The 19,310-nt window shown below is 49.1% G+C and overlaps 1 protein-coding gene across 3 annotated transcripts in view; it reads left to right on the forward strand.

Annotated features, from left to right (window-relative positions):
* The window catches only part of LOC140399654 (uncharacterized), a 284,156-nt gene that overhangs the window by 36,573 nt on the left and 228,273 nt on the right, over window positions 1-19,310 (forward strand). For 2 of the 3 annotated variants that reach the window (XM_072489197.1, XM_072489198.1), the window contains exon 2: window positions 4,837-4,986. The exons of the other annotated variant lie outside the window; for it this stretch is intronic. In XM_072489197.1, the coding sequence (XP_072345298.1) occupies window positions 4,837-4,986 (150 nt within the window). The remainder of the gene's footprint in view (window positions 1-4,836; window positions 4,987-19,310) is intronic. 3 annotated transcript variants of the gene reach the window in all.

Raw genomic sequence — 19,310 nt, forward strand, 5'->3', positions numbered from 1 at the left:
GTATCTAACCCCGTGCTGTACCTGTCCTGGGAGTGTTTGATGGGGACAGTGTAGAGGGAGCTTTACTCTGTATTTAACCCCGTGCTGTACCTGTCCTGGGAGTGTTTGATGGGGACAGTGTAGAGGGAGCTTTACTCTGTATCTAACCTCGTGCTGTACCTGTCCTGGGAGTGTTTGATGGGGACAGTGTAGAGGGAGCTTTACTCTGTATTTAACCCCGTGCTGTACCTGTCCTGGGAGTGTTTGATGGGGACAGTGTAGAGGGAGCTTTACTCTGTATCTAACCCCGTGCTGTACCTGTCCTGGGAGTGTTTGATGGGGACAGTGTAGAGGGAGCTTTACTCTGTATCTAACCCCGTGCTGTACCTGTCCTGGGAGTGTTTGATGGAGACAGTGTAGAGAGAGCTTTACTCTGTAACTAACCCCGTGCTGTACCTGTCCTGGGAGTGTTTGATGGGGACAGTGTAGAGGGAACTTTACTCTGTATCTAACCCCGTGCTGTACCTGCCCTGGGAGTGTTTGATGGGGACAGTGTAGAGGGAGCTTTACTCTGTATCTAACCCCGTGCTGTACCTGTCCTGGGAGTGTTTGATGGGGACAGTGTAGAGGGGGCTTTCCTCTGTATCTAACCCCGTGCTGTACCTGTCCTGGGAGTGTTTGATGGGGACAGTGCAGAGGGAGCTTTACTCTGTATCTAACCCCGTGCTGAACCTGTCCTGGGAGTGTTTGATGGGGACAGTGTAGAGGGAGCTTTACTCTGTATCTAACCCCGTGCTGTACCTGTCCTGGGAGTGTTTGATGGGGACAGTGTAGAGGGAGCTTTACTCTGTATCTAACCCCGTGCTGTACCTGTCCTGGGAGTGTTTGATGGGGACAGTGTAGAGGGAGTTTTACTCTGTATCTAACCCCGTGCTGTACCTGTCCTGGGAGTGTTTGATGGGGACAGTGTAGAGGGAGCTTTACTCTGTATTTAACCCCGTGCTGTACCTGTCCTGGGAGTGTTTGATGGGGACAGTGTAGAGGGAGCTTTACTCTGTATCTAACCCCGTGCTGTACCTGTCCTGGGAGTGTTTGATGGGGACAGTGTAGAGGGAGCTTTACTCTGTATTTAACCCCGTGCTGTACCTGTCCTGGGAGTGTTTGATGGGGACAGTGTAGAGGGAGCTTTACTCTGTATCTAACCCCGTGCTGTACCTGTCCTGGGAGTGTTGGATGGGGACAGTGTAGAGGGAGCGTTACTCTGTATCTAACCCCGTGCTGTACCTGTCCTGGGAGTGTTTGATGGGGACAGTGTAGAGGGAGCTTTACTCTGTATTTAACCCCGTGCTGTACCTGTCCTGGGAGTGTTTGATGGGGACAGTGTAGAGGGAGCGTTACTCTGTATCTAACCCCGTGCTGTACCTGTCCTGGGAGTGTTTGATGGGGACAGTGTAGAGGGAGCTTTACTCTGTATCTAACCCCGTGCTGTACCTTTCCTGGGAGTGTTTGATGGGGACGGTGTAGAGGGAGCTTTATTCTGTATCTAACCCCGTGCTGTACCTGTCCTGGGAGTGTTTGATGGGGGACAGTGTAGAGGGAGCTTTACTCTGTATCTAACCCCGTGCTGTACCTTTCCTGGGAGTGTTTGATGGGGACGGTGTAGAGGGAGCTTTATTCTGTATCTAACCCCGTGCTGTGCCTGTCCTGGGAGTGTTTGATGGGGACAGTGTAGAGGGAGCTTTACTCTGTATCTAACCCCGTGCTGTACCTGTCCTGGGAGTGTTTGATGGGGACAGTGTAGAGGGAGCTTTACTCTGTATCTAACCCCGTGCTGTACCTGTCCTGGGAGTGTTTGATGGGGACAGTGTAGAGGGAGCTTTACTCTGTATCTAACCCCGTGCTGTACCTGTCCTGGGAGTGTTTGATGGGGACAGTGTAGAGGGGGCTTTCCTCTGTATCTAACCCCGTGCTGTACCTGTCCTGGGAGTGTTTGATGGGGACAGTGTAGAGGGAACTTTACTCTGTATCTAACCCCGTGCTGTACCTGTCCTGGGAGTGTTTGATGGGGACAGTGCAGAGGGAGCTTTACTCTGTATCTAACCCCTTGCTGTACCTGTCCTGGGAGTGTTTGATGGGGATAGTGTAGAGGGAGCTTTACTCTGTATCTAACCCCGTGCTGTACCTGTCCTGGGAGTGTTTGAAGGGGACAGTGTAGAGGGAGCTTTACTCTGTATCTAACCCCGTGCTGTACCTGTCCTGGGAGTGTTTGATGGGGACAGTGTAGAGGGAGCTTTACTCTGTATCTAACCCCGTGCTGTACCTGTCCTGGGAGTGTTTGATGGGGACAGTGTCGAGGGAGCTTTACTCTGTATCTAACCCCGTGCTGTACCTGTCCTGGGAGTGTTTGATGGGGACAATGTAGAGGGAGCTTTACTCTGTATCTAACCCCGTGCTGTACCTGTCCTGGGAGTGTTTGATGGGGACAGTGTCGAAGGAGCTTTACTCTGTATCTAACCCCGTGCTGTACCTGCCCTGGGAGTGTTTGATGGGGACAGTGTCGAGGGAGCTTTACTCTGTATCTAACCCCGTGCTGTACCTGTCCTGGGAGTGTTTGATGGGGACAGTGTAGAGGGAGCTTTACTCTGTATCTAACCCCGTGCTGTACCTGTCCTGGGAGTGTTTGATGGGGACAGTGTCGAGGGAGCTTTACTCTGTATCTAACCCCGTGCTGTACCTGTCCTGGGAGTGTTTGATGGGGACAATGTAGAGGGAGCTTTACTCTGTATCTAACCCCGTGCTGTACCTGTCCTGGGAGTGTTTGATGGGGACAGTGTCGAGGGAGCTTTACTCTGTATCTAACCCCGTGCTGTACCTGACCTGGGAGTGTTTGATGGGGAGAGTGTAGAGGGAGCTTTACTCTGTATCTAACCCTGTGCTGTACCTGTCCTGGGAGTGTTTGATGGGGACAGTGTAGAGGGGGCTTTCCTCTGTATCTAACCCCGTGCTGTGTCTGTCCTGGGAGTGTTTGATGGGGACAGTGTAGAGGGAGCTTTACTCTGTATCTAACCCCGTGCTGTACCTGTCCTGGGAGTGTTTGATGGGGACAGTGTAGAGGGAGCTTTACTCTGTGTCTAACCCCGTGCTGTACCTGTCCTGGGAGTGTTTGATGGGGACAGTGTAGAGGGAGCTTTACTCTGTATCTAACCCCGTGCTGTACCTGTCCTGGGAGTGTTTGATGGGGACAGTGTAGAGGGATATTTATTCTGTATCTAACCCCGTGCTGTACCTGTCCTGGGAGTGTGTGATGGGGACAGTGTAGAGGGAGCTTTACTCTGTGTCTAACCCCGTGCTGTACCTGTCCTGGGTGTGTTTGATGGGGACAGTGTAGCGGGAGCTTTACTCTGTATCTAACCGCGTGCTGTACCTGTCCTGGGAGTGTTTGATGGGGACAGTGTAGAGGGAGCTTTACTCTGTATCTAACGCCGTGCTGTACCTGTCATGGGAGTGTTTGATGGGGACAGTGTAGAGGGAGCTTTACTCTGTATCTAACCCCGTGCTGTACCTGTCCTGGGAGTGTTTGATGGGGACAGTGTAGAGGGAGCTTTACTCTGTATCTAACCCCGTGCTGTACCTGTCCTGGGAGTGTTTGATGGGGTCAGTGTAGAGGGAGCTTTACTCTGTATCTAACCCTGTGCTGTACCTGTCCTGGGAGTGTTTGATGGGGACAGTGTAGAGGGGGCTTTCCTCTGTATCTAACCCCGTGCTGTGTCTGTCCTGGGAGTGTTTGATGGGGACAGTGTAGAGGGAGCTTTACTCTGTATCTAACCCCGTGCTGTACCTGTCCTGGGAGTGTTTGATGGGGACAGTGTAGAGGGAGCTTTACTCTGTGTCTAACCCCGTGCTGTACCTGTCCTGGGAGTGTTTGATGGGGACAGTGTAGAGGGAGCTTTACTCTGTATCTAACCCCGTGCTGTACCTGTCCTGGGAGTGTTTGATGGGGACAGTGTAGAGGGATATTTATTCTGTATCTAACCCCGTGCTGTACCTGTCCTGGGAGTGTGTGATGGGGACAGTGTAGAGGGAGCTTTACTCTGTGTCTAACCCCGTGCTGTACCTGTCCTGGGAGTGTTTGATGGGGACAGTGTAGAGGGCGCTTTACTCTGTATCTAACCCCGTGCTGTACCTGTCCTGGGAGTGTTTGATGGGGACAGTGTCGAGGGAGCTTTACTCTGTATCTAACCCCGTGCTGTACCTGTCCTGGGAGTGTTTGATGGGGACAGTGTAGCGGGAGCTTTACTCTGTATCTAACCGCGTGCTGTACCTGTCCTGGGAGTGTTTGATGGGGACAGTGTAGAGGGAGCTTTACTCTGTATCTAACGCCGTGCTGTACCTGTCATGGGAGTGTTTGATGGGGACAGTGAAGAGGGAGCTTTACTCTGTATCTAACCCCGTGCTGTACCTGTCCTGGGAGTGTTTGATGGGGGTTATTGGGGTTCCCGCACTCCGATGCCCCTTGTGGTCTCCAAGCCGATCGACGCTCAAACAATTGATTGCGGCGAGTGACTTCTCGCGAGGGAACGTTGCCAGTGCGGACGGCCAAAGCAGCGAGGTAACCCCCCCCCTCCCCCCCCCCTCGCTCAGCACCCGGGTTCCCGTGATCCGCCCCGATTGTCTGCACGGGTCACGTGACCCTCCGGGATCCCGCCCCGCCCTCTTAAAGGGCCACCGCGCCCCCTCCGCGTTCCCCCGGCTCAAGACGTGACGTCAGCGCCGAACGGGGCCTAGCATTGTCAAGCCGGCATTTTAGCGCTCCCCGCCCCCCTTCCGACCGCTCACCGTCTGTCTCTTCCTGTCCAGACGCCGCTCCGAGCCCGGCGCAGATGAGGCAGAAGAAAGCGCGCCTGGCTGACGGGCTGAACCGGAAAATCCTCCGCCGCCCGGGGCCCCTCGACCTGCTGGAGAAGAACATCCTGCCCCTCAACTCGGGGGTCAAGCAGGCCCTCGAAGGTAAGGTCGGGGCCCGGGGTCATGGGGGGGGGGGGGATTACCCAGGAGCAATTCCATCCTCGTCGCCACCGTCACTGCGAGTTTGGCCCTTATTCTAAAACCAAACCCCCTCCCCGCGTCTCGTTCCAGACTGCCCCCCCTCCCCCGCACCACCATCGGGGGGGGGGGGCGGGGGATGTAGAGGCTCTCAGCTCCCTGCCCCGTCAATCCCCCCCCCCCCCACCACCACCATATCAGGATCTGACGGGTTTCAAAAAGATCGCCACTGGGTCTCCGAAACTCCAGCAGGGCAGCGTCGAAAGAAGGCAAGTGGTCTGTTGGCCTTAGTTGCGAGAGGTGTGGAGTTTAGGGATCGGGAATACAAAGAACAGCCAAAGCGCAAAGAACAGTCCAGCACGGGAACAGGCCCTTCGGCCCTCCAAGCCCGCGCCGACCATGCTGCCCGACTAAACTACAATCTTCTACACTTCCTGGGTCCGTATCCCTCTATTCCCGTCCTATTCATGTATTTGTCAAGATGCCCCTTAAATGTCACTATCGTCCCTGCTTCCACCACCTCCTCCGGCAGCGAGTTCCAGGCACCCTCTGTGTAAAAAACTTGCCTCGTACATCTCCTCTAAACCTTGCCCCTCGCACCTTAAACCTCTGCCCCCTAGTAATTGACCCCTCTACCCTGGGGAAAAAGAAATGTTTTATTGCAATTGTACAGGGTCTTGGTGAGGCCACACCGGGAGTATTGTGAGCAGTTCTGGTCTCCCTCTCGGAGGAAGGATGTTCTTGCTCTCGAGGGAGGGCAGCGAAGGTTTACCAGACTGATTCCAGGGATGGCGGGACTGTCATACGAGGAGGGATTGACGAGGTTGGGATTGTACAGTGAATGGTAGAACCCTCAAGAGTGTTGACAGTCAGAGAGATCTAGGAGTACAGGTCCACAGGTCATTGAAAGGGGCGACACAGGTGGAGAAGGTAGTCAAGAAGGCTGACGGCATGCTTGCCTTCATTGGCCGGGGCATTGAGTATAAGAATTGGCAAGCCATGTTGCAGCTGTATAGAACCTTAGTTAGGCCAAACTTGGAGTATAGTGTTCAATTCTGGTCGCCACACTACCAGAAGGATGTGGAGGCTTTACAGAGGGTGCAGAAGAGATTTACCAGTTGCCTGGTATGGAGGGCATTAGCTATGAGGAGCGGTTGAATAAACTCGGTTTGCTCTCACTGGAACGACGGAGGTTGAGGGGCGACCTGATAGAGGTCTACAAAATTATGAGGGGCATAGACAGAGTGGATAGTCAGAGGCTTTTCCCCGGGGTAGAGGGGTCAATTACTAGGGGGCATAGGTTTAAGGTGAGAGGGGCAAGGTTTAGAGTAGATGTACGAGGCAAGTTTTTTACGCAGAGGGTAGTGGGTGCCTGGAACTCGCTACCGGAGGAGGTGGTGGAAGCAGGGACGATAGTGACATTTAAGGGGCATCTTGACAAATACATGAATAGGATGGGAATAGAGGGATACGGACCCAGGAAGTGTAGAAGATTGTAGTTTAGTCGGGCAGCATGGTCGGCACGGGCTTGGAGGGCCGAAGGGCCTGTTCCTAAGCTGTACTTTTCTTTGTTCGATATTCATTGGAGTTTAGAAGAGGGAGAGGGGAAAACTCAAAGAGGATTAGACAGGGTAGAACGTCGAACATTACAGCGCAGTACAGGCCCTTCGGCCCTCAATGTTGCTCCGACCTGTGAAACCACTCTAAAGCCCATCTACACTATTCCCTTATCGTCCATATGTCTATCCAATGACCATTTGAATGCCCTTAGTGTTGGCGAGTCCACTACTGTTGCAGGCAGGGCATTCCACGCCCTTACTACTCTCTGAGTAAAGAACCTACCTCTGACACCTGTCCTATATCTATCTCCCCTCAATTTAAAGCTATGTCCCCTCATGCTAGACATCACCATCCGAGGAAAAATGCTCTCACTGTCCACCCTATCCAATCCTCTGATCATCTTGTATGCCTCAAATAGGTCACCTCTTAACCTTCTTCTCTCGAACGAAAACAGCCTCAAGTCAGATCTTCCCTCCATACCAGGCAACATCCTGGTAAATCTCCTCTGCACCCTTTCCAATACTTCCACGTCCTTCCTATAATGCGGCGACCAGAACTGTACGCAATACTCCAAATGCGGCCGCACCAGAGTTTTGTACAGCTGCAACATGACCTCATTGCTCCGAAACTCAATCACTCTACCAATAAAAGCTAACACACCGTACTCCTTCTTAACAACCCTCTCAACCTGGGTGCCAACTTTCAGGGATCTATGTACATGGACACCGAGATCTCTCTGCTCATCCACACTGCCAAGAATCTTACCATTAGCCCAGTACTCTGTCTTCCTGTTATTCCTGCCAAAATGAATCACCTCACACTTTTCTGCATTAAATTTGCATTTGCCACCTCTCAGCCCAGCTCTGCAGCTTATCTATGTCCCTCTGTAACTTGTAACATCCTTCCGCACTGTCGACAACTCCACCGACTTTAGTGTCATCTGCAAATTTACTCACCCATCCTTCTACGCCCTCCTCCAGGTCATTTATAAAAATGACAACCAGCAGTGGCCCCAAAACAGATCCTTTTGGTACACCACAAGTAACTGGACTCCAGTCTGAACATTTCCCATCAACCACCACCCTTTGTCTTCTTCCAGCTAGCCAATTTCTGATCCAAACTGCTAAATCACCCTCAATCCCATGCCTCCGTATTTTCTGCAGTAGCCTACCATGGGGAACCTTATCAAACGCTTTACTGAAATCCATATACACCACATCAACTGCTTTACCCTCGTCCACCTGTTTGGTCACCTTCTCAAAGACTCAATAAGGTTTGTGAGGCACGACCTACCCTTCACAAAACCGTGTTGACTATCTCTAATCAAATTATTCATTTCCAGTTGATTATACATCCTATCTCTCATAAAACTTTCCAAGATTTTGCCCACAACAGAAGTAAGGCTCACTGGTCTATAGTTACCGGGGTTGTCTCTCGTCCCCTTCTTGAACAAGGGGACAACATTTGCGATCCTCCAGTCTTCTGGCACTATTCCTGTAGACAAAGGTGACTTAAAGATCAAAGCCAAAGGCTCAGCAATCTCCTCCCTAGCTTCCCCGAGAATCCTAGGATAAATCCCATCCGGCCCAGGGGACTTATCTATTTTCACACTTTCCAGATTTGCTAACACCTCCTCCTTATGAACCTCAAGCCCTTCTAGTCTAGTAGCCTGAATCAGTATCCTCCTCGACAACATTGTCTTTTTGCTGTGTGAATACTGACAAAAAATATTCATTTAGCACCTCTCCAATCTCCTCGGACTCCACGCACAACATCCCACTACTGTCCTTGACTGGCCCTACTCTTACCCTAGTCATTAGTTTATTCCTGATATATCTATAGAAAGCTTTAGGGTTATCCTTGATCCTACCTGCCAAAGACTTCCCATGTCCTCTCCTGGCTCTTCTTAGCTCTCTCTTTAGGTCCTTCCTAGCTAACTTGTAACTCTCGAGCGCCCTAACTGAACCTTCATGTCTCATCTTTACATACGCCTCCTTCTTCCTCTTGACAAGTGTTTCGACTGCTTTAGTAAACCACGGTTCCCTCGCTCGGCCACTTCCTCCCTGCCTGACAGGTACATACTTATCAAGGACACGCAGTAGCTGTTCCTTGAACAAGCTCCACATTTCCATTGTGCCCATCCCCTGCAGTTTTCCTCTCCATCCGATGCATCCTAAGTCTTGCCTCATCGCATCATAATTGCCTTTCCCCCAGATATAACACTTGCCCTGCGGTATATACCTATCCCTTTCCATCACTAAAGTAAACGTAATCGAATTGTGGTCACTATCACCAAAGTGCTCACCTACCTCCAAATCTAACACCTGTCCTGGTTCATTACCCAGTACCAAATCCAATATGGCCACGCCTCTCGTTGGCCTACCTGCATACTGTGTCAGGAAACCCTCCTGCACACATTGGACAAAAACAGACCCATCTAAAGTACTCGAACTATAGCGTTTCCAGTCAATATTTGGAAAGTTAAAGTCCCCCATAACAACTACCCTGTTGCTTTCGCTCCTATCCAGAATCATCTTTGCAATCCTTTCCTCTACATCTCTGGAACTTTTCGGAGGCCTATAGAAAACTCCTAACAGGGTGACCTCTCCTTTCCTGTTTCTAACCTCAGCTCATACTGCCTCAGTAGACGAGTCCTCATCAAACGTCCTTTCTGCCACCGTAATACTGTCCTTGACTAACAATGCCACGCCTCCCCCTCTTTTACCACCTTCCCTGAGCTTACTGAATTATCTAACCCCGGCACCTGCAACAACCATTCCTGTCCCTGCTCTATCCATGTCTCCGAAATGGCCACAACATCGAAGTCCCAGGTACCAACCCATACCGCAAGTTCACCCACCTTATACCGGATGCTCCTGGCATTGAAGAAGACACATTTTAAACCACCTTCCTGCCTGCCGGTACACTCCTGCAACTTTGAAACCTTACTCATGACCTCACTACTCTCAACCTCCTGTATACTGGAGCTACAATTCAGGTTCCCAAGCCCCTGCTGAACTAATTTAAACCCTCCCGAAGAGCATTAGTAAATTTCCCCCCCAGGATATCGGTACCCCTCTGGTCCAGGTGTAGACCATCCCGTTTGTAGAGGTCCCACCGACACCAGAATGAGCCCCAATTATCCAGAAATCTGAAACCCTCACCTAACCTGTACATCTTTGGACACTAAGGGACAATTTAACACGGCCAATCCACCTAACCTGCACATCTTTGGACACTAAGGGACAATTTAACACGGCCAATCCACCTAACCTGCACATCTTTGGACACTAAGGGACAATTTAACACGGCCAATCCACCTAACCTGTACATCTTTGGACACTAAGGGACAATTTAACACGGCCAATCCCCCGAACCTGTACATCTTTGGACACTGAGGGACAATTTAACACGGCCAATCCACCTAACCCGCACATCTTTGGACACTAAGGGACAATTTAACACGGCCAATCCACCTAACCTGTACATCTTTGGACACTAAGGGACAATTTAACACGGCCAATCCACCTAATATGGACACCTTTGGACACTAAGGGACAATTTAACACGGCCAATCCACCTAACCTGCACATCTTTGGACACTAAGGGACAATTTAACACGGCCAATCCACCTAATATGTACACCTTTGGACACTAAGGGACAATTTAACACGGCCAATCCACCTAACCTGTACATCTTTGGACACTAAGGGACAATTTAACACGGCCAATCCACCTAACCTGCACATCTTTGGACACTAAGGGACAATTTAACATGGCCAATCCACCTAACCTGCACAACTTTGGACGCTAAGGGGCAGTTTAACACGGCCAATCCACCTAACCTGCACATCTTTGGACACTAAGGGACAATTTAACACGGCCAATCCACCAAACCTGTACATCTTTGGACACTAAGAGACAATTAAACACGGCCAATCCACCTAACCTGTACATCTTTGGACACTAAGGGACAATTTAACACGGCCAATCCACCTAACCTGCACATCTTTGGACACTAAGGGACAATTTAACACGGCCAATCCACCTAACCTGTACATCTTTGGACAATAAGGGACAATTTAACATGGCCAATCCACCTAACCTGTACATCTTTGGACACTGAGGGACAATTTAACACGGCCAATCCACCTAACCTGTACATCTTTGGACACTAAGGGGCAATTTAACACGGCCAATCCACCTAACCTGTACATCTTTGGACACTAAGGGACAATTTAACACGGCCAATCCACCTAACCTGTACATCTTTGGACACTAAGGGACAATTAAACACGGCCAATCCACCTAACCTGTACATCTTTGGACACTAAGGGACAATTTAACACGGCCAATCCACCTAACCTGTACATCTTTGGACACTAAGGGACAATTTAACACGGCCAATCCACCTAACATGTACATCTTTGGACACTAAGGGACAATTTAACACGGCCAATCCACCTAACCTGTACATCTTTGGACTCTAAGGGACAATTTAACACGGCCAATCCACCTAACCTGCACATCTTTGGACACTAAGGGACAATTTAACACGGCCAATCCACCTAACCTGTACATCTTTGGACTCTAAGGGACAATTTAACACGGCCAATCCACCTAACCTGTACATCTTTGGACACTAAGGGACAATTTAACACGGCCAATCCACCTAACCTGCACATCTTTGGACACTAAGGGACAATTTAACAAGGCCAATCCACCTAACCTGCACATCTTTGGACACTGAGGGACAATTTAACACGGCCAATCCACCTAACCTGCACATCTTTGGACAGGAAGGGACAATTTCACACGGCCAATCCACCTAACCTGCACATCTTTGGACACTAAGGGACAATTTAACACGGCCAATCCACCTAAGATGTACACCTTTGGACACTAAGGGACAATTTAACACGGCCAATCCACCTAACCTGCACATCTTTGGACACTAAGGGACATTTTAACATGGCCAATCCACCTAACCTGCACACCTTTGGACGCTAAGGGGCAGTTTAACACGGCCAATCCACCTAACCTGTACATCTTTGGACACTAAGAGACAATTATACACGGCCAATCCACCTAACCTGTACATCTTTGGACACTAAGGGACAATTTAACACGGCCAATCCACCTAACCTGAACATCTTTGGACACTAAGGGACAATTTAACACGGCCAATCCCCCTAACCTGCACATCTTTGGACACTAAGGGACAATTAAACACGGCCAATCCACCTAACCTGTACATCTTTGGACACTAAGGGACAATTTAACACGGCCAATCCACCTAACCTGCACATCTTTGGACACTAAGAGACAATTAAACACGGCCAATCCACCTAACCTGCACATCTTTGGACACTAAGGGACAATTTAACACGGCCAATCCACCTAACCTGTACATCTTTGGACACTGAGGGACAATTTAACACGGCCAATCCACCTAACCTGCACATCTTTGGACACTCAGGGACAATTTAACACGGCCAATCCACCTAACCTGCACATCTTTGGACACTAAGGGACAATTTAACACGGCCAATCCACCTAACCTGCACATCTTTGGACAGGAAGGGACAATTTCACACGGCCAATCCACCTAACCTGCACATCTTTGGACACTAAGGGACAATTTAACACGGCCAATCCACCTAAGATGTACACCTTTGGACACTAAGGGACAATTTAACACGGCCAATCCACCTAACCTGTACATTTTTGGACACTAAGGGACAATTTAACACGGCCAATCCATCTAACCTGTACATCTTTGGACACTAAGGGACAATTTAACATGGCCAATCCACCTAACCTGTACATCTTTGGACACTAAGGGACAATTTAACACGGCCAATCCACCTAACCTGTACATCTTTGGACACTAAGGGACAATTTAACACGGCCAATCCACCTAACCTGTACATCTTTGGACACTAAGGGACAATTTAACACGGCCAATCCACCTAACCTGTACATCTTTGGACACTAAGGGACAATTTAACACGGCCAATCCACCTATTCTGCACATCTTTAGACACTAAGGGACAATTTAACACGGCCAATCCACCTAACCTGCACATCTTTGGACACGAAGGGACAATTTCACACGGCCAATCCACCTAACCTGCACATCTTTGGACACGAAGGCACAATTTAACACGGCCAATCCACCTAACCTGCACATCTTTGGACACGAAGGGACAATTTCACACGGCCAATCCACCTAACCTGCACATCTTTGGACACCAAGGGACAATTTAACACGGCCAATCCACCTAACCAGTACATCTTTGGACACTAAGGGACAATTTAACACGGCCAATCCACCTAACCTGCACATCTTTGGACACTAAGGGACAATTTAACACGGCCAATCCACCTAACCTGCACATCTTTGGACACTAAGGGACATTTTAACATGGCCAATCCACCTAACCTGCACACCTTTGGACGCTAAGGGGCAGTTTAACACGGCCAATCCACCTAACCTGCACATCTTTGGACATTAAGGGACAATTTAACACGGCCAATCCACCTAACCTGTACATCTTTGGACACTAAGGGACAATTTAACACGGCCAATCCACCTAACCTGCACATCTTTGGACACTAAGCGACAATTTAACACGCCCAATCCACCTAACCTGTACATCTTTGGACAATAAGGGACAATTTAACACGGCCAATCCACCTAACCTGTACATCTTTGGACACTGAGGGACAATTTAACACGGCCAATCCACCTAACCTGTACATCTTTGGACACTAAGGGGCAATTTAACACGGCCAATCCACCTAACCTGTACATCTTTGGACACTAAGGGGCAATTTAACACGGCCAATCCACCTAACCTGTACATCTTTGGACACGAAGAGACAATTTAACACGGCCAATCCACCTAACCTGTACATCTTTGGACAATAAGGGACAATTTAACACGGCCAATCCACCTAACCTGTACATCTTTGGAGACTAAGGGGCAATTTAACACGGCCAATCCACCTAACCTGCACATCTTTGGACACTAAGGGACAATTTAACACGGCCAATCCACCTAACCTGTACATCTTTGGAGACGAAGGGGCAATTTAACACGGCCAATCCACCTAACCTGTACATCTTTGGACACTAAGGGACAATTTAACATGGCCAATCCACCTAACCTGTACATCTTTGGACACTAAGGGACAATTTAACACGGCCAATCCACCTAACCTGTACATCTTTGGACACTAAGGGACAACTTAACACTGCCAATCCACCTAACCTGTACATCTTTGGACACTAAGAGACAATTAAACACGGCCAATCCACCTAACCTGTCCATCTTTGGACTAAGGGACAATTTAACACGGCCAATGCACCTAACCTGTACATCTTTGGACACTAAGGGGCAATTTTAACATGGCCAATCCACCTAGCCTTTACATCTTTAGACACTAAGGGACAATTTAACACGGCCAATCCACCTAACCTGTACATTTTTGGACACGAAGGGACAATTTAACACGGCCAATCCACCTAACCTGCACATCTTTGGACACTTAGGGGCAATTTAACGCGGCCAATCCACCTAACCTGTACATCTTTGGACACTAAGGGGCAATTTAACGCGGCCAATCCACCTAATCTGTATATCTTTGGACACTAAGGGACAATTTAACACGGCCAATCCACCTAACCTGTACATCTTTGGACACTCAGGGACAAGTTAACACGTCCAATCCACCTAACCTGCACATCTTTGGACACTAAGGGACAATTTAACACGGCCAATCCACCTATTCTGCACATCTTTAGACACTAAGGGACAATTTAACACGGCCAATCCACCTAACCTGCACATCTTTGGACACGAAGGGACAAATTCACACGGCCAATCCACCTAACCTGCACATCTTTGGACACTAAGGGACAATTTAACACGGCCAATCCACCTAACCTGCACACCTTTGGACGCTAAGGGGCAGTTTAACACGGCCAATCCACCTAACCTGTACATCTTTGGACACTAAGAGACAATTAAACACGGCCAATCCACCTAACCTGTACATCTTTGGACACTAAGGGACAATTTAACACGGCCAATCCACCTAACCTGCACATCTTTGGACATTAAGGGACAATTTAACACGGCCAATCCACCTAACCTGTACATCTTTGGACACTAAGGGACAATTTAACACTGCCAATCCTCCTAACCTGTACATCTTTGGACACTAAGGGACAATTTAACACGGCCAATCCACCTAACCTGCACATCTTTGGACATTAAGGGACAATTTAACACGGCCAATCCACCTAACCTGTACATCTTTGGACACTAAGGGGCAATTTAACACGGCCAATCCACCTAACCTGCACATCTTTGGACACTAAGGGACAATTTAACACGGCCAATCCACCTAACCTGCACATCTTTGGACATTAAGGGACAATTTAACACGGCCAATCCACCTAACCTGTACATCTTTGGACACTAAGGGACAATTTAACACGGCCTATCCACCTAACCTGCACATCTTTGGACACTAAGCGACAATTTAACACGGCCAATCCTCCTAACCTGTACATCTTTGGACACTAAGGGACGATATAACACGGCCAATCCACCTAACCTGCACATCTTTGGACACTAAGGGACAATTTAACACGGCCAATCCACCTAACCTGTACATCTTTGGACACTAAGAGACAATTAAACACGGCCAATCCACCTAACCTGTACATCTTTGGACACTAAGGGACAATTTAACACGGCCAATCCACCTAACCTGTACATCTTTGGACACTAAGGGACAATTTAACACGGCCAATCCACCTAACCTGCACATCTTTGGACACTAAGGGACAATTTAACACGGCCAGTCCACCTAACCTGTACATCTTTGGACACTAAGGGACAATTTAACACGGCCAATCCACCTAACCTGCACATCTTTGGACACTAAGGGACAATTTAACACGGCCAATCCACCTAACCTGTACATCTTTGGACAATAAGGGACAATTTAACACGGCCAATCCACCTAACCTGTACATCTTTGGACACTGAGGGACAATTTAACACGGCCAATCCACCTAACCTGTACATCTTTGGAGACTAAGGGGCAATTTAACACGGCCAATCCACCTAACCTGCACATCTTTGGACACTAAGGGACAATTTAACACGGCCAATCCACCTAACCTGTACATTTTTGGACACTAAGGGACAATTTAACACGGCCAATCCACCTAACCTGCACATCTTTGGACACTAAGGGACAATTTAACACGGCCAATCCACCTAACCTGTACATTTTTGGAGACTAAGGGGCAATTTAACACGGCCAATCCACCTAACCTGCACATCTTTGGACACTAAGGGACAATTTAACACGGCCAATCCACCTAACCTGTACATTTTTGGACACTAAGGGACAATTTAACACGGCCAATCCACCTATTCTGCACATCTTTGGACACTAATGGACAATTTAACACGGCCAATCCACCTATTCTGCACATCTTTGGACACTAAGGGACAATTTAACACGGCCAATCCACCTAACCTGCACACTTTGGACACAAAGGGACAATTTCACACGGCCAATCCACCTAACCTGCACATCTTTGGACACTAAGGGACAATTTAACACGGCCAATCCACCTAATATGTACACCTTTGGACACTAAGGGACAATTTAACACGGCCAATCCACCTAACCAGTACATCTTTGGACACTAAGGGACAATTTAACACGGCCAATCCACCTAACCTGCACATCTTTGGACGCTAAGGGGCAGTTTAACACGGCCAATCCACCTAACCTGCACATCTTTGGACATTAAGGGACAATTTAACACGGCCAATCCACCTAACCTGTACATCTTTGGACACTAAGGGACAATTTAACACTGCCAATCCACCTAACCTGTACATCTTTGGACACTAAGGGAAAATTTAACACGGCCAATCCACCTAACCTGTACATCTTTGGACACTAAGGGACAATTTAACACGGCCAATCCACCTAACCTGTACATCTTTGGACACTATGGGACAATTTAACACGGCCAATCCACCTAACCTGTACATCTTTGGACACTAAGGGACAATTTAACACGGCCAATCCACCTAACCTGTACATCTTTGGACACTAAGGGACAATTTAACACGGCCAATCCACCTAACCTGCACATCTTTGGACACTAAGCGACAATTTAACACGGCCAATCCACCTAACCTGTACATCTTTGGACACAAAGGGACGATATAATATGGCCAATCCACCTAACCTGCACAGCTTTGGACACTAAGGGACAATTTATCACGGCCAATCCACCTAACCTGTACATCTTTGGACACTAAGAGACAATTAAACACGGCCAATCCACCTAACCTGTACATCTTTGGACACTAAGGGACAATTTAACACGGCCAATCCACCTAACCTGTACATCTTTGGACACTATGGGACAATTTAACACGGCCAATCCACCTAACCTGTACATCTTTGGGCACTAAGGGACAATTTAACTCGGCCAATCCACCTAACCTGTACATCTTTGGACACTAAGGGACAATTTAACACGGCCAATCCACCTAACCTGCACATCTTTGGACACTAAGGGACAATTTAACACGGCCAATCCACCTAACCTGTACATCTTTGGACACTAAGGGACAATTTAACACGGCCAATCCACCTAACCTGCACATCTTTGGACACTAAGGGACAATTTAACAAGGCCAATCCACCTAACCTGTACATCTTTGGACAATAAGGGACAATTTAACACGGCCAATCCACCTAACCTGTACATCTTTGGACACTGAGGGACAATTTAACACGGCCAATCCACCTAACCTGTACATCTTTGGAGACTAAGGGGCAATTTAACACGGCCAATCCACCTAACCTGCACATCTTTGGACACTAAGGGACAATTTAACACGGCCAATCCACCTAACCTGTACATCTTTGGACACTAAGGGACAATTTAACACGGCCAATCCACCTAACCTGTACATCTTTGGACACTAAGGGACAATTTAACACGGCCAATCCACCTAACCTGTACATCTTTGGACACTAAGGGACAATTTATCACGGCCAATCCACCTAACCTGTCCATCTTTGGACTAAGGGACAATTTAACACGGCCAATCCACCTAACCTGTACATCTTTGGACACTAAGGGGCAATTTTAACATGGCCAATCCACCTAGCCTTTACATCTTTGGACACTAAGGGACAATTTAACATGGCCAATCCACCTAACCTGTACATTTTTGGACACTAAGGGACAATTTAACACGGCCAATCCACCTAACCTGTACATCTTTGGACACTAAGGGACAATTTAACACGGCCAATCCCCCTAACCTGTCCAACTTTGGACACTAAGGGACAATTTAACACGGCCAATCCACCTAACCTGCACATCTTTGGACACTAAGGGACAATTTAACACGGCCAATCCACCTAACCTGCACATCTTTGGACACTAAGGGCAATTTATCGCGGCCAATCCACCTAACCTGCACATCTTTGGACTGTGGGAGGAAACCGGAGCACCCGGAGGAAACCCACGTCCACACGGGGAGGACGTGCAGACTCCGCACAGACAGTGACCCAGCGGGGAATCGAACCCGGGACCCTGGAGCTCTGAAGCAATTGTGCTAACCACTATGCTACGGCAAGCAGGGTGCCGCCGGGATCAGCGCTGGTGCCTTAACTCTTTGGGATTGATATGGACGACCCGGACGAGGGATTGAAGGGAGTGGGATGCTCAGTGCGCAGACGAGACAATGATCGGGTGGGAGGTAAGATGCGAAGAGGACGTAAGGGGACATCGATCGGTTCAGCGGAGTTCAAAAGTGGGCACGTTGACCATTGTGCGAGGAGGCATCAAAAATAGAAGTTCGTTCCCTCAACGGTGAGAGATCGGAGAGGTGCAGAGGGATCTGAGCCTCACAGGGCGTGGAGCACTAAAGCTGGGTCGCAGGGACAGTGAGTCACTCGGAAATCAAATCGTTTATCGCGAGGGGATTGCCTCCAAATGTCGGGAGGTTGCGCTTCAAGGCCAGGCCACACCTGGAGTGTGGCGCACAGTATCGGTCACTGTTTAAGAATAAGGGGCGCGATTCTCAATTAAGGTGAGGGCTCGGCCTCCCCAATACGCGGAGGATTCCGCACCTCTGGGGCGACGCGATGCCCGACTGATTCGCGCCGTTTTTGGCGCCGGTCGGCGGACATCGCGCCGATTGCGGAGAATCCCGCCCCAGGGGTTCGTCCGTTTATGACGGAGATGGGGAGAATTGTTCTCGACCTCGAGGTTGTGAGTTCCTCCTCGAAATTCCGTGGATAAAAGAGTCTCGGACTAGACTTAAGGCCGAGCCAGACAGATTCTCGATTGACGAGGGGAGGTGAAAGGTTATCGGGGAGGTCGGCAGGAAAGTGGGCCGAGGTTATAATCAGATCATTTTACTAGGCCTCAGGCTCCAGTTTGGGCCTGTTAGCGATGGGCAGCACGGTAGCATTGTGGTTAGCACAATTGCTTCACAGCTCCAGGGTCCCGGGTTCGATTCCCGGCGTGGGTCACTGTCTGTGCGGAGTCTACACATCCTCCCCGTGTCTGCGTGGGTTTCCTCCGGGTGCTCCGGTTTCCTCCCACAGTCCAAAGATGTGCAGGTTAGGTGGATTGGCCATGCTAAATTGTCCCTTAATGT

The sequence above is a fragment of the Scyliorhinus torazame genome, chromosome 23 (genome assembly GCF_047496885.1).
Source record: "Scyliorhinus torazame isolate Kashiwa2021f chromosome 23, sScyTor2.1, whole genome shotgun sequence".
Lineage (NCBI taxonomy): Eukaryota > Metazoa > Chordata > Chondrichthyes > Carcharhiniformes > Scyliorhinidae > Scyliorhinus > Scyliorhinus torazame.